The following is a 22,376-nucleotide window of genomic DNA, read 5'->3' as shown; positions in this document are numbered from 1 at the left end:
GAAATTCATCAATTTATTAAAAAGGACCTTTTTAATCAACGGTTGAAATCATATTTTAGTACAGTTTTGCTCGTGGCCCATAGATGAAAAGTTCTTTGTCAAATTGATTGGAAGGGTAGTTGTGGGCCCAATGATTACCCGTTGGATCTCCTTGAGAGAGCTGTCTTTGGGGTAATCGGTCTTTGTGGTGGCCCACCAGACCAGATTCCCAAGGCTGTCTTCATCAGGGTGGGCCCACCACGAGAACTTTCCCCTTTCTGGTGAATAAGGGTATTTTCGGTAATTCGTACAAAACAGCTGTATGCCACCTAGAGTTCACGAACCGACAATTGTAAATTAAAAAAGGGCGATGATATTTTCACCGCCCCTGCATTACGCATTCGCCCCACTTTTAACGTGATTTGACGTCAAAAAGCGTTAAAGTTGCCCACTGTTCACGTCAAATCACGGTATAAGGGAGGCGCATGAGCACTGCAGGGGGTGAAAATACCATATCCTAAAAAGCGGGGAAAAAGTATCAGCTTTTACTCGAAAATTCGAAAAGGAACAATTAGCAATGGGGACAAAAATTATGGGGATTTATAAAAGCTATACAAAAATGCCCTTCGGCCTTCATAACATGTTTTCATCTTGTTTTTCCGTCTTCCCTCTTCTTTTACTTTTTCCATTTTCACTTTTTAATTTTTTTACCCAACTAGTCATCTTCCTCCTCGTTCAACCACCATTGTTGCTGGCAAATCTTAAAAACTTGAATGTTGAGTTCTTACCATGTATCTCTCTATATCTAGGTTTTGTTTCTCTTTTTTTAAGGTTTTGCACTATTTTTCATTCCTCTAATTCTGAGTTATCTTGTTTGGGGTTTAAGCGGTTTGTATTTTAGGGTGTGTTCTAGAGATAATGCATGGATGGCTTCACTCACTTTTTGGAAGACAAGCGGTTGTATGAGAAAAAATTGATGTAATACATGAATGAATGGCTGCACATTTTTTGATATACTTAATTATTATTTTTTAATACACAAAATGGGATGTAATACATGAAGCACATTTAATGAAAATAACATTAATTTCTTTTGTTATTTCTATCATGAGCAGGATTGTAATGCCACTAGAAGAGTTGCTATAGGCAAGGGGGTTTTGTAGCTTAAGGGGTTTATCAACTCTCTAGAAGGGGGTTAGCAACTCTCAAAAGTAGGGTTACCAATTTCCGAATGGGCTTATCAAGTGCCTGAAAATTGACCGAGGGTATTGGAATTTTGGAAGGGGGTTTTCAAGTATGTGAGGATGGGGTTATCTAGTATAAAAAATGGGGTTACCAATTTCTGAATGGGGTTATCAAGTCCATGAAAATTGGCCGAGGGTACTAGAGTTTTGGAAAGGGTTTTCAAGTCTCTGGGATTGGAGTTATCTAGTATAAAAATTGGGGTTACTAATTTCCGAATGGGCTTATCAAGTCCCTGAAAATTGCCATAGAGTACTAGAGTTTTGGAAGGTGGTTTTTAAGTATTTGGGATTAGGGTTATCTAGTAACAAAATGGGGTTACCAATTTACAAATGGGCTTATCAAGTCCCTTAAGATTGGCCGAGGGTACCGGGGTTTTGGAAGGGGGTTTTCAAGTCTCTGGGATTTGGGTTATCGAGTATCAAAATGGGGTTACCAAATTCCGAATAGGCTTATCAAGTATCTTATGAACACGTTTTTAGTTTCTGTTTTTTTTCACTCATTCATTTTCACCGTTTTTTTCTTTCTACCCTACGATTCATCTTCCTCATCCTCCATTGAAAGGGAGAAGGAGAAATACAAAACCCTAAAACAAATGAAAAACCTAGATATAGAGAGATAGATGGGAATGAACTCATGTTTCAAGTTTTCGAGCTTTCCCGCCTCCAATGGTGGCTAAACGACGAAGAAGATGACTGGTGGGGTAAAAAAAAGCAAAGTTGAAAATGGAAAAGTAAAAAAAAAAAAAGAGGTAAAGAAGAGGGGAAAGTGGAAAAGCAAAACGTGTTACTTAAGAAAATGGCATTTTCGTCCAGCTTTTATTGACAAGACATTTTTTGTCCCTCAGTTGATAATTTTAGAAAAGCATGGGTCATGTTGATAATACCTCCTAATTTATGTCCCCCATTGCTAATTGTTCTATTCGAAAAAGAGGGACCGGATAAGGTATGTTACGAGCATGGTTTAAAATTTCAGTTTCGGTAACCTTTTCGGACATTCGGAAAATTGAAAATTTGAAATTTCGGTCGAAATTTCGTACTCCCGTTCGAAATTCCGAAATTTCAGCCGAAATTTTGTAAAGATTTTTTTAAAAAATAAAATTTGCATTTTCTCGAAATTTCGGACCGAATCCCGGTTTCGGTCCCCATCGGATTGGATTTCGGTCGAAATTTAAAGCCATGGTTACGAGCAATCCTTTTTTTAATCGATATTTAATACGGGATTATTTAACTAATGAAATGACTAAACTAGCCTCACCATAAATGCCCCGAACTTTAATGTAAATCTCAGAAACGCCGTGACAGTTGTTGCCTTGTCATTGTCTCTTGTACAGTGTTTTGTTAATGCACCGGCTATCGCGTCATGGCTAACCGTTATTTTCCAACCATAGTTAGTTTTCTTTGACCCGTGTTCGCAAGACGAAAAGAACCGGAGGAGAGTTGCCTGGATGACGTCACTAACCTTTTAGGATCTGTCCACGTGGCAACATATACACGTCAGGATCTGCCACGTGGCAACTTATAAACATCACCGGCAATACAAGGGGCTTGAAATTCACACGTGCATGAGTAATGGTATGTCATTGTGTGATCTCCCCTTTAATCGATCTGAACCGTTGATTTGATGAGCTTTGCTTTGAATCTCGAAAGGCCCCAAAAATTGGGAAGATCAACCATGCATCCTCATCCTAACATTGAATTAATATTTTTATTTTTGTCATTGAATGTGAACCGTTGCTTACATGTAGACCGTTCATCTTCACCAACAAAAATGCATGTTATTGACTTACGATTGGATGATTGGTCTGGTTTTGGGTGGTATTTTGGGATTTTCATTATTTAAATCTTTTACATTTCCTAAATACCCTCCCCAACAACTCTTTTTGTGGATATTTAAGTCATTTCATGTCTTTTACCAAATTAACCCCCTAATAACTCTTTTTTGGGGGTATTTTAGGAAGTCAAAAAATAACCCACTCAATCCTATAAATATAACTTTCCACCCCCTTCATTTCTCACAAAAGCTCACACTCTCTATCTATTATCTAAAATCTCCAATTAACTTCTCTCTCTCCCTAATCAAGTTCACCCTCTCTCTCTCCCCCAATCTACTTCTCTCTCTACTTAGTAGCACTAACTACTCATCAAGAGGGCGGTGATTGGCGATCAACAAGAGGGGGAGATTTTCCTCAAATAGGTTGAGGTTGGTACCCATTTAAATATTTAATTATAACGTAAACAACAACTGATTTCATATTTTGACTTTTTTGATATATAGGTTGAGGTTGGTACCCATTTAAAATATGCGCATGCCATATTTTAAATTTAGTTGTGCAAGATGATTTAGCTCTTATTGACCCACAAATAGAAAATATTAAAACTTATATTACATTTATCAATTCTTCAATGTCTAGAAGACAAGAATTTGCAAAAATATGCAACACCTATGGAAAAGAATTTTCTAAATTTAAATTAGATGTTAGACATAGGTGAAATTCAACTTATTTAATGTTGAAATATTGCCTCCCATATAAAAATTTAATTCAATCATTTGGTAATGAAAATATACATCAACCTCTCTGTTACACTGTAGGTCTCCCAGATTGGAACACTTGTGAGAGTTTCATGAGTTTTCTTGAAATTTTTTATGCTGCAACTAATGCTTTTTCTGCTGTTTACAAACCAACCTCAAAAATAATTATGAGTAACTTATATAACATCACGCTTACTATTTTTTAAAAAGAACTGAAAGACATGAACAAATAATAGAAAGTCATGGAGGCAAAATTAAAAAAATATTTTAATGAAATTCTATTTTTATATTCCTTCACTACAGTAATAGACCCTAGGTTTAAGTTACAAGGTTTAGAAGTCTTGTTAGAATAGTGCAATAACAACCTTGGTAATGATCCTGAAGATTCAGGGAATAGTATAAATGAAATTAAATCATTATTAAGGTCTATGTATTATATATATGAGGTGGAACATGGACAAAGAAGACCCACTTCTTCTACGAGCTCGGGGCCTAAAAATAATCTAATTTTTACTTTAATAAGCCTAAAAAGAGCAAAACCTAGTAGTGTTGGTGAAACATCTTGCAATGAGTTATCATTGTATTTGAAAAATGAACATTACATCAATCCCGAAGAATGGAAAACTATTAAAATTTTGCCTTGGTGGAAAGCAAATGAGAAAATATATCCAGTGCTATCCGTTATGGCACGTGATCTACTAACCCCCCGGTGTCTACAGTAGCATCGGAGTCCACTTTTAGTGCAGGTAACAGGATTTTAGAAGACAAATGAACCAAAATGTCATAAAAAACATTTGAGGTATGTGTGTGCTTGAAGGATTGGCTTGATGCAGATGCTAGGATACAAGGACTGTAAGGCTCAAGCTCATCATCTGAAGATTGCTGAAGACTTTTAATTTAGAAGTTATTGTAATTTCAAAGTTGTAATTATTTTTTTTCTTTTCTTTCCTTTAAAGGGTTAGAGGCAAGGTTCTATGTCCTCCTCAGCTCCTCTTTACTTGTTATAATATTTGATATAAATAAAATTTAAAGGTGCAATAAATATTCCGGGCACAATCGATCTTTGTTTCTAAATTACTATTGTAAATGAAATTGACAAAAAAGGGGACCAAGAAAATTGTATACAAAAATTGACAAAAAGGGACCAAGAAAATTGAAAACAAAATTTGAAATTTTTTTTTTTTTAAAACAGAACGTTTCTTGAAACTCCGTGGGATCAAAACTTTCTCGGAACTCCGTGGGGATCCCACGGAGTTTCGAGAAATGTTCTGTTTCAAAAAAAAATTAAAAAACACAGCCCGGCACGGCGTGCCCCGGGCCATGCCGTGCCTACCGTCGAGGATTCCGGCCTGGCACATAAAGCCTTCCGTGCCGTGCCGTGCCCGGCCCGCGGGCCTATCCGGGCCGCATTTGGTAGTACCGTGCCGGCCCGGCACGGCCCGTTTGCCACCTTGATCCCTAGTAGTCTCCAAGGATTTCATTACTACATTGGCAACCAAACAAAGGGTTTTGTTGACATGGCACCCAAATGCCAAGCAAAACCCCTAACCCATCCCTGCTTTTGTGTGACCAAACAGAGCCGGAAAAAGGAACCATTTTGGATAAGTTGTTCTTGTATTTGGCATCTTACTTGAATAAGTTTATCTTAAATAATTTCCTGTAAAAGAAGTTTCCTACTATGCTATATTTGTGAACGTGGGGTGTAGTTTGCCAATTAGTAAAATAAGTCATCACATTTGGTCATATTTTGCAAATCAAGTCATGGTACTAGTTTCTTGATGGAATGCAAAACGACTGCTGATTTTGAATTATAAGAAAACAAAAATACCCTTTTAAGTGTTAAAAGACAAAGTAACCCCATTCTAAGCTCATATTATCTTAAATACGATTTTAGAATGGGAAGTGATATTTACGCCCCTTTTGATCACCAGGGACACCCAGCGTCAATGGCAAAAGGGGAGCTAATGTACTGTATCTCAGAAAAATCTAGTGGCTTTGATTGCAAAGTGCACTGGCAAATGGGTGTCCCTGGTGATAAAAGGGGTATAAATATCATTTCCCTTTTAGAATTCATCAAATTAAAAGTTTTGATTTAACGGTCTAAGAGTTTGGAAACTCTTCCGGACTTCATATTACGTGCACGTGACTCTAAAAATTGGATCGAAATGCTGGCGAACTAAGAAAGAGAAAAAATTTAGGGAGTTTAGAAACTCTAAATATTCCCTTTTGTTTTTCCTTTGCTCATTTGTTGCCTTTTTTTTCCTATTGATTGTTTTGATATCATCTCCTTTTCGGTTCAATGGTTTGCACTTTGAGAGTTTGTATTTAGGGTTTTGCTAATAAAGCACTTGTTAAGGAGCATTTCAATGCTCCTGGAAACATCGATTTACACATGTTTCTAAATCTTTTTTTTCAAAAAATGTATAAAATGATATTTCCATTAGCATTTAAATGCTCCTCAACGAGTGCCCTTAGCAAAACCCCAATATATATTTGTATCTTGGGTTTCATCTTTCATAATCAGACTTATTTTTAGGGATGATAAATCGATCTCCCATATATCCTAAATCGACCGTTCTAACAGAAAATGTTAGGGTGTGTGAGTTGTACACTCAGTTCGGTGTTTAACGGTAGATGGCAACTTTATTCCCACGCCCTAAGTTTAACGTTAGAAGGGGTTGATTTCAAATATATGGGGGTCGAATTTATCACTGCCCTACTTTTATTTAGTTTCAATTCTTTGTAGGCAAAATATCCACTAATCTACTCCCCATTTTCCTTGCTTGTCAACTCTCATTTGACTTCTTCTTCCACTATTCTCCAAGCCAACTCTGAGCAACGAGACAGAGCATTAAGTTCTCGATGAAGCTCCAACTGTGTGTTTGATGAAGGACTTCTTTCATACGTTCTTACCCAACCTATTACTTTCCGGATATTCATTGCACTAGAATTTATATGATGGGTGGCCGTGAAAACACGTGAAGTCTAAAAAAAGTAGGTACGACCCACTTTTTTTAATGATCCAAACCGCTCATCTGTTTGGGCACAACGTAAATAGGTTGTGTCCCAAAAATCATTTCCATAGGATGATCCTAACCCGCCGATCTGTAGAAAATTCCATACATGATTTTTGGAAATCTCCATATTCAGATCAGTTCAGATCGGAGGGTTAGGATCATCCTATGGAAATGGTTTTTGGGGCACAACAACCTATTTTCGTTGCGCCCAAACAGATGAACGGTTTGGATCATCAGAAAAAGTGGGCCGTACCTACTTTTTTAGACTTCAGGTGTTTTCACAGCCACCCATCATATAAATTCTCTCATTGCACAACTACAAAAACAGTGCCAGAGGTTTAATAAGATTTTTTGGATTTAAATTGAACCTATTGCCTTTGATAGGGGTGTAAACGGATCGAATTCGAATCGGATATGGCTATATCCGAATTCGATTACAGTATACACTATCTGAATTCGGATTCGGATTCGAATTTGACGGATATTTAATATCTATTACCGAATTCGTATCCGTCGGATATTGTTCGAATTCGGATATTATCAGTTTATCCGGTAAATTCGAATATTATATTGCAGCACTTTATCTTTCTATGGTCGTCCATTTACCATCAATGACTATGGCCTTTTTGCTCTAGAATTCTCTAGAAACTATGACATTTTCATTCAATCACCATCATCCATTTGTCTCTTTCATCCTACAACCCACCTTTGTTGCTTCATAAAGAAGCCATGTCAAACTTCAAGAATACCCTTAAAATAAGAGATTACTTCATTTCTTGCCCAAAACACTTTTTGTTTTTGTTTTTTTCTAAAAAGAAAACTCACTTTTCTTTTAAAAACAAAAGATAGTGTGTCATTACTAAAAATAAATATTAATGAGATTATTAATAATAAATAAAAGGGATTTACTTCTCGGATTCGAATGTTAAAACGATCAGATATACCATTTACCAGATTCGCATCCGCTTAGAGCCGGATATCTCATAAACGGATTCGGATAATATCCGCTTGAAAAGGATCCGGATAATATTCGCTTTAAACGGATTCAGATGCAGACGGTAATCGAATTTTCGAATATCCATTTACACCGCTAGCCTTTGACGTGTTGTTGGTATGTTCTATTATGGCCCTTCCTTGGGGAAGAAGCTATCCGCGGTTCTTGGATTTTTTCTTTTCACATAAACAAAGAAAAGAGGCCAGACTCTGAAGTTCATGATCATCCCAATCTAGAGCAGAGGCTTAGGTTGTAGATCGGAGGGTTTGGATCATCCCTCTATAGATGAGAAAAACTATTTTCATTGTGGCCCCACAAATGAACGGTATGGATCATCCTATGAAATGCGACGTACAGTACCTTTTGAGAAATACTGGACTAAAGGCGGGCAAGTTAATCAGCCCACTATGGTATACAAAGAGACCCGCGTACAGGTATTTAACGCCCTCAGCGCATGTTAGAAAAACTATATACCGGCGAAAGCCGTGCGCACCAAGGCACCCGTTATAAAATCCCTTGCTATAAAATCCCCGATTCGCGAAGGTTTTCTAATGGAGAGAAGAGAGGGGGAAATGGAGAAAGGCAGTGACCGGAGAAAAAGCATGTTGAAGCTTGCCTCAGCGATTGCTTTACCGGAAAACCACCGTCGATCCGACCGTAATAACGGCATCCGTACACCGGAAAGAGTTAGGGTTTCTTCTCCTCCGCACTCTTCGTCCGACCCCGAAGACGATCCCTACGGCCGCCCTAGAGCTCGTTCTCGTGAATCAGATCGCCATCGCGATCTTGTAGATTCTAATGGATTCTCAAACCCTAGAAGAAACCCTAGATCTGAAACCCTACCTAATTCGTTCCACCGTCAGGGTCGAAGGGCCCCGTACCTCGATCGAGATGTACGGAATGGAGGACGGTATTTGGATTCTGATGGTGACGAGGATTTGAAAGGGTTGAGTTTCGAAGAGTATAGACGGATCAAGCGCCAGAAATTGAGGAAGAAGGATATGATGAATTGTATTTGGAATGTGAGCCCTAGTCCTCCTCGTGAGCGATTTGAGCCATTTGATGAGGAACTGAAGGAGATTATAGAGGAGCAACAGAAGGGTAATTCCAATCGTACAGGGATTCTCAATGGGAAGATACTGGGGCGAGTGATTCTGATTCGCGTAGTCAGCATTCAAAGAGAAGGAAAGAAAGGGGAAGAAGAAGGATTCGGGCGAAGAGTAAATCTTCTCGTTCTAAAAGGGTTAGGGATTCATCAACAGACAGTGAATCCGATGAGGATTTAAGTGCATCGGAGAGTTCTTATGTTTCAACTGACGAAGACTCGAATAAGAAGAAGAAATTAGGGAAAATCCAGTATAGGCAAGGGAGGAAGAAGGAAGGAAATAGTAGGAAAAGGAGTAGGGACAGTAGTTCTGATGAAAGCAGAGGCAAAAAGAGTGCAAGTGAGGAACATGACTCTAGCCAATTGTCTGATGACAATGCGAGAAACAAGAAGAGGAAACACTCAAAATTATCTTCTGATTCAAAGTTGAGCAAGAAAAAGAAACAGCCCAAATTGGGTAGTGGGAGTTTGATTGAAAATTCTTCTGATTCAAATGTGGATACAAAAAGCAATGCTAAGGCTGATGATGTGAAGAAAGCCGAGGAAATTCTTATCTTGAAAGAAATGATTGAATCCCAAAAGAAACCTGCTTTGGACAATGACCCATTTGTTGGGCCTGTACCCTGCCAAGGGCAGAGGGACATATTAGCTATGGAGGTGCCCTTAGACCAGGTGAAGGTGATGCCATTGCTCAGTATGTGCAGCAAGGGAAACGTATCCCTCGTAGAGGAGAAGTGGGTCTTTCTGCGGAAGAGATTCAGAAGTTTGAGTGCCTTGGGTATGTGATGAGTGGAAGCAGGCATCAACGGATGAATGCCATTCGTATCAGAAAAGAAAACCAGGTTTACAGTGCTGAGGACAAGCGAGCATTGGCGATGTTTAACTATGAGGAGAAAGCAAAACCTGAACATAAGGTTATGGCTGATCTTCAGCGGCTGGTACAGCGTCATATCGGGCAGGATGTCGGTCCTACACATGATCCTTTCGCACCAAAGGCCTCTGAGGCAGCTGAGGCATAATCTTGATATAGGTTCGATGTTTAACATATGCCTTAAGTGCTTCATTTCTCTCCATGGATTGCTCTATGTTTACATACTTATACTAGAAGAATATGTGAAACTCTACAAAAGATGAATTCAATATTTTGAATTTTGAGTTTGACGCACAAGACAAGACATGCTTTATTCTGACTGTGGGAAATTACATGTATCATTATGTTCTAATCACTTCTAATGTAGAACCATTAATGATTTTGTGTAGCTTATTGTGCATGGTAACTATATGTTGTGGTATGAGTAGGAGCTGATTCTGTTTTTCTTATCATAATTTCCATTTATAGCTTTGAGCTTCTCATTATGAACACTCGTATGATTTTTAGCTTGTGGTTTGAAAATGTTCATCTCAATTTGATTGTCTCATTAATCAAATAAAGACAGAACACATTTTCGTGTCTTTTGTTTTTCGTTTTATGAGAGTAAATGGCTTTCTTAAAAGGATATGAAAATTAAACTTTCAAGAAATTAAAGGGAAAATGTGTTGCATGAGGGTGGTGCCATGATGGTAGCATGGTCTCAATCAAGACCATGGTACTACCATGGCTTTAATCATCATTACCACAATCAGTGCACAATCGCATGCTCACTGGTTTGGAGCTTGGACATTCTGATTGAAGGGCAACATCTTTGATGGATCATTACATAAGTATTGCTACTGATTTCACGATTATAACTGTCTATCTGATTTGGCTTTTGCATGTGAAATGTGGACTGCTAGCCAATTTTCCTTTTAACCATCCATTTCCCAGTAAACTGATCAGACAGTTAGGGTTCTCCAATTAGTTCAACACGGCACACGGTTAGGGTGTCTGTTCTTACTGTTCAGATTGATGGATATATGTACTGTTGTGTTTGTGGAATGAATAATCAGGAGAATCCCATGTTATTGTTGTGCTATTAAATAAAGGTGGTGGTATCATACCACAAATCCAGAGTACTGACCGTACACAAGGAAATGGGGTGACAAACGGGTGAAAATATGTTTAACTAGCAGTCAGACATAGATATATGGCACACTACGACAATGTATAGACCAAAATGTTAATAGTTCCTCATCCCTTTCGATAACCATGGTGTGAGGGGTGCAAAACCATTAGACTAATGCCATCCTTTCCATTTTGATACTTCAGGATAATCAACTGAGTTATATGGGGTCTGGGGAACCCAATAGGTCCCCAGTCCCCACATATCCGGTTTAAGTCTTATTCCCCATTTGCTCACTAGCACAGTGCACTCTTCAGTGATCTGCCTCGATTCTTCTACACTTACTTACAATTAGTCATTTGAGTGAGAGGCAAAATAAAAGCAACTAGACTCAAAGAAACATTTTTTCTCTATTGAACTGTATTGTTTGTTAATGAATCATATCCAAAGCCAATCAGGAAAAAAGATCCTCTTACAGGGTATTATACTATCTTGTATAGGTACGAAGTCAAATAGTAGTGTTTCTATTCTTTTATTCTGCCCATGAATTGATAGGAAGTGCAAATGTTGATAAAATGTTAAACTAATGCATTGTTGCCCAGGAAAGGTCAGAAAGACACCATGCGTCTTTGTGCTTGGAAAGATCAACCCTATTCGAAGCTTGGGAATGAAGACACCTTGTACCTTAGAAGAAAATGTCCAATAGAAGTGGTCGATTGACCTCATTTTTATACCTTAGTTGTCAAAATCTCCCACCAAAGGTTCCACACCTTTAATGAATTCACATACTCTTTTGAGTATTGACCGTTCGAAAATAAGAGACTTCTCATGCTCTTCTGCTTTGCATTGAATTTTCTCACCACAGCTAACTACTTATACCTCAAGTTCATTAACTCAAATCAGTGATGGAACTAGAAATGGTCCTGATTTGACCCCAGCCCAATCTATGTTGAATTGTGATGTCATAAATAAATCAAGGAAGATGATACATTCACACCCCATGTAGGATTATTCGCACCACTGTAACGTGAATTGATGTCAAAAAGCGTTAAAAGTCTAGTTCACGTTACCCTCCTTTTTTACGCTTTTTGACGTCAATTCAAGTTAAAGGGGTCCGAATAATCCTATAGGGGGTGCAGATTTATCATCTCCCATAAATCAATTTTAAATACCAAATTCCGAAAAAAAAATAAAAATAATTGAATAGGGAAAAATAAGAGGATAATCTGGTAAGTTAGCCATGCATTAATTAAGCAGCTTGCCAGTTCAAATTTTGAGGTTTGGAGATGTGATTAAGAGAAAGAAATCTTGATTAGATCTTGTCTTGGGTGTTTCTTTAGTTATTAATTGATCAGCGTTGTTTGCAAAGAATCGTCTAGCTAAATTAGTTTGGGTGGTTCATTCACTAATATGTGGCAGTTTGATTGTACCAAACATGGTCCAAATTTTAAAACATTGATTAGTTATATGTTGTTTATAACTCGTTGCATTTTGGTCTAAATTTTATAAACCCATGATTCCTAAATATAGTGATTTGTTTGGGCGCGCTTTTCTTTTTTGGTAAGCAAACACCAGAACAATCTAAAGCCTAGTGAGTCCTCAAAGAAGGCTCCTGATTGACAATCTGAAACTAAAATCTGAAAGAGACTCCTGGTGATGGGTCTCTCCAGTTTGTATACCTTCGGTCAGCACTTGTTGCTTGGCTAACCAATCCATGACAATGCGACCTTCATGGTATATGTAATATGTGACTAATGGAATAGTTCAACGGTTGGTATAGCAAATGAATGTTCCAGCCCGATTGAGGCCCTTTAGTGACGGAAGGAAGTTTGAGGTTGGGCTTATCGTAGGTTCGGTGTGTAGGTTTTGGGATTCAGCGGCTGTATACTCCTTTGGGGACGCCTCGTCCAAAAGATGTAGAGGACCTTGGGGTCTGGGTCTGATCATATATGAAATTCGGAGTTTGACAAGGGGAAGGAGTTTTGCTTTCTCTCATGTGTTTAGGGAGGCTTATGGTTGTACGTCTTTCAGAGAAGAATCTTTCGTTGAGGGGTGATCTTTTGCCCTGCATTTATTTTTCGCTTTGGTTTTTTTCCACGATTCGTTCTTACGAATAAGCAGTTCTCTCTCTCAAAAAATAAAAAATAAAAAAAATGTGTGAGGATAAGGTTATATCTGATTTGATGAGCTGTGTTTCTAGTTCGTGCTCATTGTGATTTTCTGCTGTTTCGTTTTTGGAAAATGTCAGGCTTTTAGCATCTGTATCTGGATTTGTAGCACCATGTTGATACAAGTTAATACATGTTCTGAGGTGCCCATCATTTGTTTTTGTGTAAATTTTAAGTCACTCAACTGTATTTTCCGCATTATTTCTCTTACTCAATGTAGTTTCCCTTCTAGAGTTATAACACCTTGAATGTTCTTTCCATGTGAGCAGAGCACTCCTTTTTTCTAAATTGGTGAACAATATCTGAAATCATATGTTCTGATATTACAGACTTCGCCGACACTGTGGTTGGACTTGATGTCTCGGTGGTAAAAATAATGGGAGAAAGAGAGCGCTTGTTGGGCTTCAGCTGGCTCTATGTGCTGAACTGCCACAAGCAAAAGGAAAATGGTGAAAGCGATTGAAGATTATCTTGGGCGAGAACTGTTTCTCCATCCTAGAAACTAAGAAGCCTCTACATCCATCAACCTAGAGCTACTAAAGTTTCTACTAAGCATACATTAAATCTCCCTGATTGTAAATCTTCGAAACATGTGGAATGAAGAGGTAGGACTGACTTCATCATGACTTCACTTGGATGAATGACTAAATATTCTTTAATATCATTATGTATCATGAAAAGTTTTACTTGATCCCATATGCTTAGTTTTTTTTTTTTGTTTTTTTTTTTTTTTCGCACTGTTCTTCCCAGCATTGTTTGTATGAATATTGTAAGTAATTTTTTGATACTGGCCCTTACTAAATCTTGGACTTGTATGTGGTCTCTGTTTGATGTATTTGTTGTTTGGGTGTTCAGCTAAATCTGGCATCAGGGATCAGGTCACCCACTAGGTATTATGGTTCCTTTACTTCTAGATAAAGGTTTAATTGTCAGTAGTTGAAATAAACATGGCTTTGTTTGTTCCAGTTGTCAACTAGGGAAAACTTGTAAACTCCCTTTGTTCACATTTCAAAATATTTGTGATGAGCCCTATAAAAAATATATTGATTTACGGGAACCTATCTTGTTTGCTCTTATCTAACATTATCGTTAATATATTTGTTTTGTGGATGACCGTACAAGGTTTACATTGGTTTTTTTCTCTCTATACGATAGAGATCTGATTTTTTCTTATGCTATATTTCTTTTGAGAATTTGGTGGTTTTTAATCTGAAAAATTAAGATTTTTCAAAGTGAGGGAGGAGGTTAGTATGGAAAAATATAATTTTTGAATCATCTGTGTGAACACAGGATTTGCTTACAAGAGTCGTGACTGAGCACTCAAGCAAAATGGAGTGAGCGAAAGAAAGCCGATCCCCGTTGTTCTTGTCTTCATAATAGCCAAGAGCACTGCATATCAATATTATTGGTTGCAAGTGTGGTTTTAAGAACAAATTTCAGGTAGATGGAAGTTCTGAAAGACTAAAAGCACGACTAGTCGATAAAGTATATGACCAAGTTATTCTCTGAAAACCTTCTTACCTGTCATCAAACCTGGTGAGCATATGTTCTCTTCTCTCTTAATTGTTGTTAATATAAAAGGATGGGATATTCCCCAATTTTGATGTGAAAAATTCTTTGATCTCAATGGCCGCTTCATAAACCTCTTTATATTGTACTACACATAAGTCAAAGTCTTGTCCGCGAAGGATATGAGTAACCTACATTATTTTCTTAAGAATGAAGTACCACATGACTCCATTGGGCTTTTTCTATGCCAAGCCTATTCTGCTTGTGAGCGTCTAGACAGTGCACTAATGGCCAGAAATAAGCCCATTGTGGCTCCAATGGCCACTAAATCTTGCACAGCTCTGCCTAGTGACCCATACCCTTATCTGACCCATTATCAGAGTATAGTTGGAGCTCTACAGTACCTCAGTCTATTTATGGCCGTGCTCACAATAGGTCATTTTTAGCTTGTTAAGCATGTATTGCGCTACATTGGGCTCTTGGAATCTGGATTTTGTCACAATCCACCCTTGATCTTTTTATCCGAGTGTTGTTCTTTGGTTTCTACAAGGACTCTTGTAGAAACCGGGTAGAAGGGCGGCACCATTGGATACACTTCATTAGCTTCTAACGCTTAGCCATTCTACCCGTTTTCGACAAGGGCTCTTGTCAGTTTAGCATTCCTCATAAAATTTATACTTGTGATAGGATCAAGAAAAAGCATGTCTATCTTTCTTGCAAGTAGGTGCTTTCTTTGTAAGATGACCGAGGAATCCCTCGATCATCTTAATATCTTATGCTTCACAGCCCTTTTACAAGCTGACACTATGAAACACAACAGTGGGTGCTCAGGAAACCATCCAAATCCTCTTCCAGCATTGCCTGTGACGGGTCAATCTTGTTGTCTATTTGACAATATAATCCGGGGAGTGATAAATCAACTCCCCATGTGTCTTTCTCTCTCCAAGCCAATTGATTACGAAGTCAAAATCAGAACATTAGTCAAAAACTCCAACCTGCTCTCGCGGCTAATTCCCTTCCTGCAGTCCACCGCACTGTGACCCGGTTCTTTACATCGAAAGCATTTGAGTGGGGGTCTCGTCATCTGCCCAGTAGGGTGGGGGTCTCGGAGGGGCCCATTCGATAAGGGGCCTGCGGTCGTGGTCGCGTGCCGGGTACCAACTCAATGGCGTGGTCTGTCTCCCGCCTTGGGGAAGAATAGGAGGTAAGTCACTGGGCATCACATAGTGGAATTCAAGAAAGACACATGGGGAGTTGATTTAAGATATTTGGGAGTTGATTTATCACTGCCCTAACAAATATTCCCAAAAATAAGTCTCTTAACAAATTCAAAACAAAATTGGAAAATTGTCAAGAATCATGACAATCAATGTTTTTTTATTCTCTTCTCCATCTTTTCTTTTAACCCAGAATTTATCTAGGAACCCAGGGCGGCACCCTTAGTTTTATCAATGAAAGTAAATGAATACAGGAGGACATAAAACCTTGCCTCAAACCCAAACACATGTGATGGAAAAAAACAAAAAAAAAACAAAAAGAAACCCCTAAGAAAAGAAAGAATCACATAATTTTAGCCATGATTGGCATCTTCAATCATATTTTCATCCTCGTCGTTGATGGTAGCAGCTGTTTTGCTGCTATTTCTGTCGCCAGTTTTCTTTATCTTCTTATGGTAGACTCTATAGTATATAGTTTGCATAGGACCAAATCTTGTAGCTGTAAGAGGTCAAACACCCACCACGTAAGCAGACGAATCATAAGAAATTATATAAAAGACTTGAAAAACAAATGATATTAGTCTCATTCCAAACGGCAATCTCATACTCAAGATTTATAAAATCCTTATCCTTACTATACTAAAAGCGAGAATCCTTTCTATTGCCGTATGCGTCCCCCCTTTCTTTCCGTAAAACTACCACACATGTCCTTTTTCACTACTTCGGTTTCGTCATTTCCGCTTCTCATATGCCCCTCGCACATGCGTCCAAAGAAAACGCCAACTGTCTCCTTTTTTGGTAATTTTTCTACTTTGCTTCCATTTTTTTACTTAATTGTCATATTTTGCTACCCTGCTTCTGTATTTTTTGTAGTCATTTCTCCACTTTACTACCATGTTGCCTTAATTTTTCATTTAAAACTTAGTACCCGCATCATTATTATATATTGCTACCCACCTTTGCAAAAATCGTACTTCTGCCAATCTTTGCAATTTGCACCACATCGAGAATAAGACATATGTGTCAAAACGTCAACAAACATAAATGGGATAACAACTCATGATCACATGCAATTGAAAAGGATGGGTTAGCAAAGGTGGCTAGCAAATCCCTATACAAACAAAAAAATTCTTAACAAATCTATCAGGTTATTATTTATTGCTATCCACCTTTGCACAAATCTTACTTCTGCCAATCTTTTTAGTTTGCACCACGTCAAGGATAAGACAAATGTCTCAAAAATTCAACAAATATAAATGGGCTAACATCACATGATCGCATGTAATTGCAAAGGATGGGTTGGTGAAGGTGGCTAGCAAATCCCTGTACAAACAAAACAACAACCTTACAAAATATGTCTAAAATCCGGGTGACCCCGGCTCTACGAGGCCCGTACAGGTCGGGTCAATCCCGGCCCGGCTCGCCCGTTTGCCAGATCTATGCCCTACGATCCAAAAGCATCTGCCCATCAGAACCATCAATTTCCGTTGACAGGCCTACAACCAAATCTTATCCTAAATTTCTCAGTTATATTTCAAAATAAAAGACACGCTAAACTTCTGCAGCTATAAATCGGAATTACATGATGGAAATTTCTATAGACCGGACCGTTGGGATCATCCCAGGGAAATGATTTTTAGGGCACAACCTATGTACATTGTGGCCCATGCAGCCCAACAAAAACAGTGGCGCTTCCATTGTTTGGGTGATCTAAACCGTTAATTTGTTGAGCCCTGAAGTAAAATAGTCCGTGCCTTGAAGGCTGATCCTGACCCTCCGATCTGCTCAGGTCTAATTCCTCTGATAAAAAAATACCACGTACATTTCTATGTTATGGTTTTCATATTTTTCCTATTTTGGTACTAAATTGACGGTTAAAATTTTATTTTATTTGATAAATGGTACGTTGCATATTAGTATTATTTATGTTTATGAAAAATCAATAAGGTTGACAAAAGGCCATGTTTGGATTGCATGATATCAAACCTTATCTGATTGCTAAGTTTGAGAGCTCTTAGGCTTATTTCAATTAGAGAAGTGTACAAAACGAGTACAGTCATTACTGTAGTGTGGGAGTGCAATATATCATTTTCCTTCTATTGTTCAGGTTTAATAGAAAGCTTGTATTAGAATCAACTTATTTGATACTGCCAATTCTCTATCTCAATAACTTTATTTTCATTACTTGATAACTTATGTTATTTAGTTGGAAAATGGAAAATTTCTATAAAATCAATTTTCTATGCTTATCCTAAATTTTATTGTAAAATACCTTAGTGCGTTTTTAGTAGTACTTCAAAAACAACAATTTGACTTTTCATAAAAGAACCCTAAGGGGCCGTTTGGGTACGTGGATTTTAGAATCCGGCATTTCTTCAAAATTGTAGTTAAGAGACAACATGATAAACTTGCTAGTATTCTGTGACATGCTATGCGTGGGTGTAAAAGGGTGGGCCCAACCCTAGTATATAGCTTTGGGTAGAAATAGTAGGCCCAACCCATCAAAACCTGAGGTGTAAAATGATATGCCCCACCTCATAAAACAACATGAGGTGTAAAAAAGTGGCCCCATTCTATCAATAACATTTTTCTGTAAGGGCGCTGATATTTCCCCCCCCTTGACGGCTGGCTAACGTTAGGGTTTAACGTATGTCACGTCTCCCATCATTTGAAGTCTCTCTCTCTCTCTCCACACACAACACGAAAAGTTAGTGGGCCCAAGAGAAACCGTTGGTGGAACGGTGGGCTCATCTTTCAACAACATAGGCCCTGACCATACCATACCATAGGATGATCCAAACCGTCCATTTGATGGGCCATAAACGTAAATAGGTTGCGTCCCAAAATTTCATTTCCATAGGCTGGTCCTAGCCCTCCGATCTAAATAGAAACTACATAGACTGAGAGAAGATAAATAAATTCCAAAAGCCAGGGTTAGTCTCTTACCTAACCCTAAACCCTAAACAAAGACCTTGAGCAGTAAAAGACGGTTGTTCAATTTCCAAGACTCTTTTGACTGTCTGAACTCAACTCTTCCTCTTTGACTTGGCAACAAACAAACAAAGAAACAAACACGACACTTATTCCTACTCTCCTACTTTAAGAAAAAAAAATGAAATAAAATAAAATAAAACCGTAGAGTCTTCTCGAAAATGAAGGAGAGTAAGTAGATCCCGTCCCAATAACCGAAGATTATCTTACTATTTTAATTACACCAAAGCATGGTAAAACATAGATTTCATACTTCATATTTTTTCTGCTCTTTCTTTGTCTAATCATTTATTTCCAATGCACAACGTCGCGACCACGCTATCGCGTTTCCATGTTCCGTAATCCGATACACATAAAACAAACACAGTCGTGGAATTAGCTTTCCAAGAAAATTTAACACGTGCACACCCTTTCATATCCCGCTCAGCACGTCGTCTCCACTTCTGTACCTCGCTCACTCTAGGAATACGTGGACAAAAAAAAGAGCGAATTGATATCAGCACAACCATGTTTTGATATTTTCACTAACCCACCTTGTCTTTTTCTATTTAAAGATAGAGGTGCAACTCGGGTTGGGTTGGATCTGGTTGAGAACAACCCTAACCCAACCCGAGATAGCATTCCCTCAACCCAACCCAACCCAACCCGAGCATCGGGTTGAGGGTGGTCAACCCTGACCCAATCCCCCTCTAAATTTCTCAACCCTAATCCAAACCCATCTAGCTAAAATCAGGTCAGGTTGAGTTAGGTTGGTATGGGGTCACCTTGGGCCAAATAGAAATCTACAGTAACCCAAAGAAAATAAAGATAAAATTAGAGGGTGGAGGTCGAGTTAGGTCACCAAGACCTCAACCCTAACTAGGGGCGGAGCTAGGATTTTACACTAGAGTGCGCCAGACTAATTTACACTCGCTAAGCATTGGTCATTGGGGGGCCATGCCTACTAAACTAGCCAATCATGCATGTACAGCCATGCACATAAAAGGGATTTTGCATGTCATTGGGGGCCATGGCCCCCCTCATGATATATGTCCGTCCGCCCTTGACCCTAACCCAACCCGAAATTAAATCTGATGCTTTTCCCAACCTAAACCCAACCACCTGAGGAAATGCCAACCCAACCCGAGGGTGACCCAAGTTGCACCCCTATTTAAAGAGCTGTCAAAAGTTGATTACATTTCCGCATAAAATAAAATAAAAGAGAAGCTGGGTTTTTGCTAATATTAAAACATGGTTGTGCTGATATCGTTTCACAAAAATAAAAGCAATTTCTTAGGGGATTCTTGAGATTATAGGATATTTCCAGGTACAAAAATATTGATTGAAAAATAAAAAGAAAAAAAAGAAAAAAAGATCACAAGCGTCGGGAAGGGGTGAGGTGTCGGCGTTTGACGATGGAGATGAGACCACCGAGAGGAGGTCTCATCTTGGACCGGTAGATCATCTCATCGTACGGCTGTCTGTAAAACTTGAGAAAAGGAAGGAACAATTCACGGCTTTTGTCTGTTCTGTTACTGAGATGGTGGGTGTCTTTTTTGAAGAAAGTAGCTGGAGATTGGAGGAAAGACGGCCTCGGAGTTCTTTGGTTGTGGGTCCTGCTGGGGAAGGAAGATGGGGTCCTGCTGCCACGTGGCGTTCTTGTGGCAGGTGAGGCGAAGGAGAAGGAACGCGCGTTGAGTGGGGAGACGAGTGCGGGGCCCATGAGGGAGTTAGGGTTTAAGGTGGGACCCACTTTGGAGGATGCTGACGTGTCGGTGAGAGTGAGGTGCCATGGTTTGAGGGAGTCAAAGTGGGAGACGGTGAAGGAAAAACGGGAGGAGCCACCGATTTTGGTGGGGACGGATGAGGGATCGAAACGGAGAGAGGCTGCTCCTGGATAGAAGGAATCTTCTAACGAATCTTCGAAGTCTAATGACGAGACCACCATCGTAGCCGTTGATAGATCCACGAACGGACGGACGCCCTGAGCCAAAACCGATCAGACGCTCGATTAGCCGTTGATTTTTATACGATATAGCAACTCACGTTTCCCTTTTCTTTTCTTTCCTTTTAATTTAATTACCTTCCATAGATAAGAGAAGAGGGAGGGAGGATCAATGACGAAGGCTTTGTGAAGTCTTCCAGGGTAGAATTCTGATAGTATCTTCAGTGTTGCCAGCAATAAATTCAAGAAAGCCGACCCCGATCTGAAAAAGCCTGCAAATGAGAGAAGCGTTTCCTCTAAGAAATTTGGAAAAAATAAAAAATAAAAAATGGAGATGAATTTTTTCGCCCCCAATGTAGGATAATGCGCCCCCTTTTAAGAAGTGGACCCCCCCCACCTCCTTATCTGACAACTCCAACTTCTGTCTCTCGGCCAATCAAATGTCAATCCACAAACACCTTTTCCAACACAAGTCCGAAATTTCGGAGGGTTTCTGAAATTTTGATCACCATAATGACCTTTCCTCTAAGTCTGACATTTCTGCACACCATCCTCATTAATTAATGTGCGCCATGTGCTCTGTGTTTCCGGGGAAGATCATAATCACTCCGTTTGGCTCACATTAGAATTTCTGGGGTAACTTCTTTGAAAATTAATGGAGAGGCATTGATGAGGGAATCGTGCTAAGAATTCCAGACTGTGAAAAATCAGATTATGGTTTGGCAGTGAGCGACATGAAGAAAGGAAATGATGTTCTAAATGACCATAAATATCGGGTTGGAGAAAGCTACGGGTGCCTGGTCTTATAACTGAAGATAAATATCGGTTGGAGAAAGCTTACTGGCATCAAAGAGGAGTACGAATTGTTCTACATTTTTCGACATGGATCCAATTGCCACTTCCAGTGTAAATACCAGCAGACGAATATACCTGCAAAGATTACACATGAACAATGAAAAATCTTACGATTACTGTTGCTTTCTTTCGTAAGAAGAAAGATCACTGTTGTAAATATCCGGAACGTTTCTCTCACAGTTTCTGAGAATGGAATTTCTTGTAATCTTGCTTTATCCGGAAAATCTGCCAAAGTAAAAAAGAAAAGAAAAGGTAATTTATCTTTTATTCCTTCGTTTGAAACCGAATTTATTTATTATTAGGAAGAGAGAAATGAAATGCGGAAATTACCATTACAGGCCTGGATTCGTGGTCGTGACCTGCAACGTAGGCAAATCCTTCTGCCAGCTCAGATGAGAACTCATCTGCTACTAGATGCTCTGTTTTTTTTTTTTTTTTTTTTTTTTTGAAGAAGAAGAGAGAGAGAGATTAAAAAAATGAAGAGCTCAGAAAGGAGAAGAGGAATAAGGAAATGAAAAGCAATGATACCAGTCCCAATGCTATCTCTCCAAGAAAGGCAGGCTCTTAAATGTTTCGCAGCTTTTCTCACGTTCTCTCCTTTTGTTTTTAGAAACCGTTGAACGCAAGCGTAGTTGCAGAACTTCTCCTGCCGGTATAGAATTATAAAATTAGAGACGATCACTAAAGAGGAAAAATGGCAAAATGCTTCTGAAATGCATGCTCACCTGTTTTACAGTAAGAGGAGCTTGTTTTCTCAGGATCTGAAGAATCTCTTCTACTCTCTCTCTCTCTCTCTGCTCATTCATCCCCATTTCAACTAGACACAGAAAGCAACAGAGAGAGAGGGTCTGAAAATGTCTGGGC

The 22,376-nt window shown here is 38.9% G+C and overlaps 1 protein-coding gene and 1 pseudogene across 2 annotated transcripts; one reads left to right on the top strand and one right to left on the bottom strand.

The window, feature by feature from the left end:
* Window positions 1-8,154: 8,154 nt before the first annotated feature.
* On the top strand, window positions 8,155-14,754 carry LOC143848503 (uncharacterized; annotated as a pseudogene). The gene is made up of 3 exons (XR_013235401.1): window positions 8,155-9,899; window positions 13,346-13,621; window positions 14,307-14,754. The product of XR_013235401.1 is annotated as an uncharacterized LOC143848503 (transcript).
* A 5,227-nt stretch (window positions 14,755-19,981) lies between these two features.
* LOC143860339 (SEC14 cytosolic factor-like) lies at window positions 19,982-22,376 on the bottom strand. Its single transcript, XM_077370929.1, has 7 exons — window positions 22,238-22,376; window positions 22,041-22,158; window positions 21,843-21,931; window positions 21,691-21,737; window positions 21,499-21,587; window positions 20,796-20,929; window positions 19,982-20,696 (listed from the first exon to the last, which is right to left on the bottom strand). The coding sequence occupies exons 1-7, from the start codon at window positions 22,322-22,324 to the stop codon at window positions 20,088-20,090; spliced, it is 1,173 nt and encodes a 390-aa protein (XP_077227044.1). The 5' UTR covers window positions 22,325-22,376; the 3' UTR covers window positions 19,982-20,087.

Source organism: Tasmannia lanceolata, unplaced genomic scaffold (genome assembly GCF_043159265.1).
Source record: "Tasmannia lanceolata isolate RefF3 unplaced genomic scaffold, GAP_Taslan_0.1 ptg000003l, whole genome shotgun sequence".
NCBI lineage: Eukaryota > Viridiplantae > Streptophyta > Magnoliopsida > Canellales > Winteraceae > Tasmannia > Tasmannia lanceolata.
This window is presented reverse-complemented; position numbering and strand designations above follow the sequence as displayed.

Coding starts and splice junctions, on each gene's coding strand:
- LOC143860339 (XM_077370929.1), bottom strand. CDS start 22,324: ATGGGGATGAATGAGCAGAGAGAGAGAGAGAGAGTAGAAGAGATTCTT. Junction 21,588..21,690: donor AAATTCCATTCTCAGAAACT/GTGAGAGAAACG, acceptor TAATCTTTGCAG/GTATATTCGTCTGCTGGTAT. Junction 20,697..20,795: donor TCTTCTCTTATCTATGGAAG/GTAATTAAATTA, acceptor GTTTTGGCTCAG/GGCGTCCGTCCGTTCGTGGA.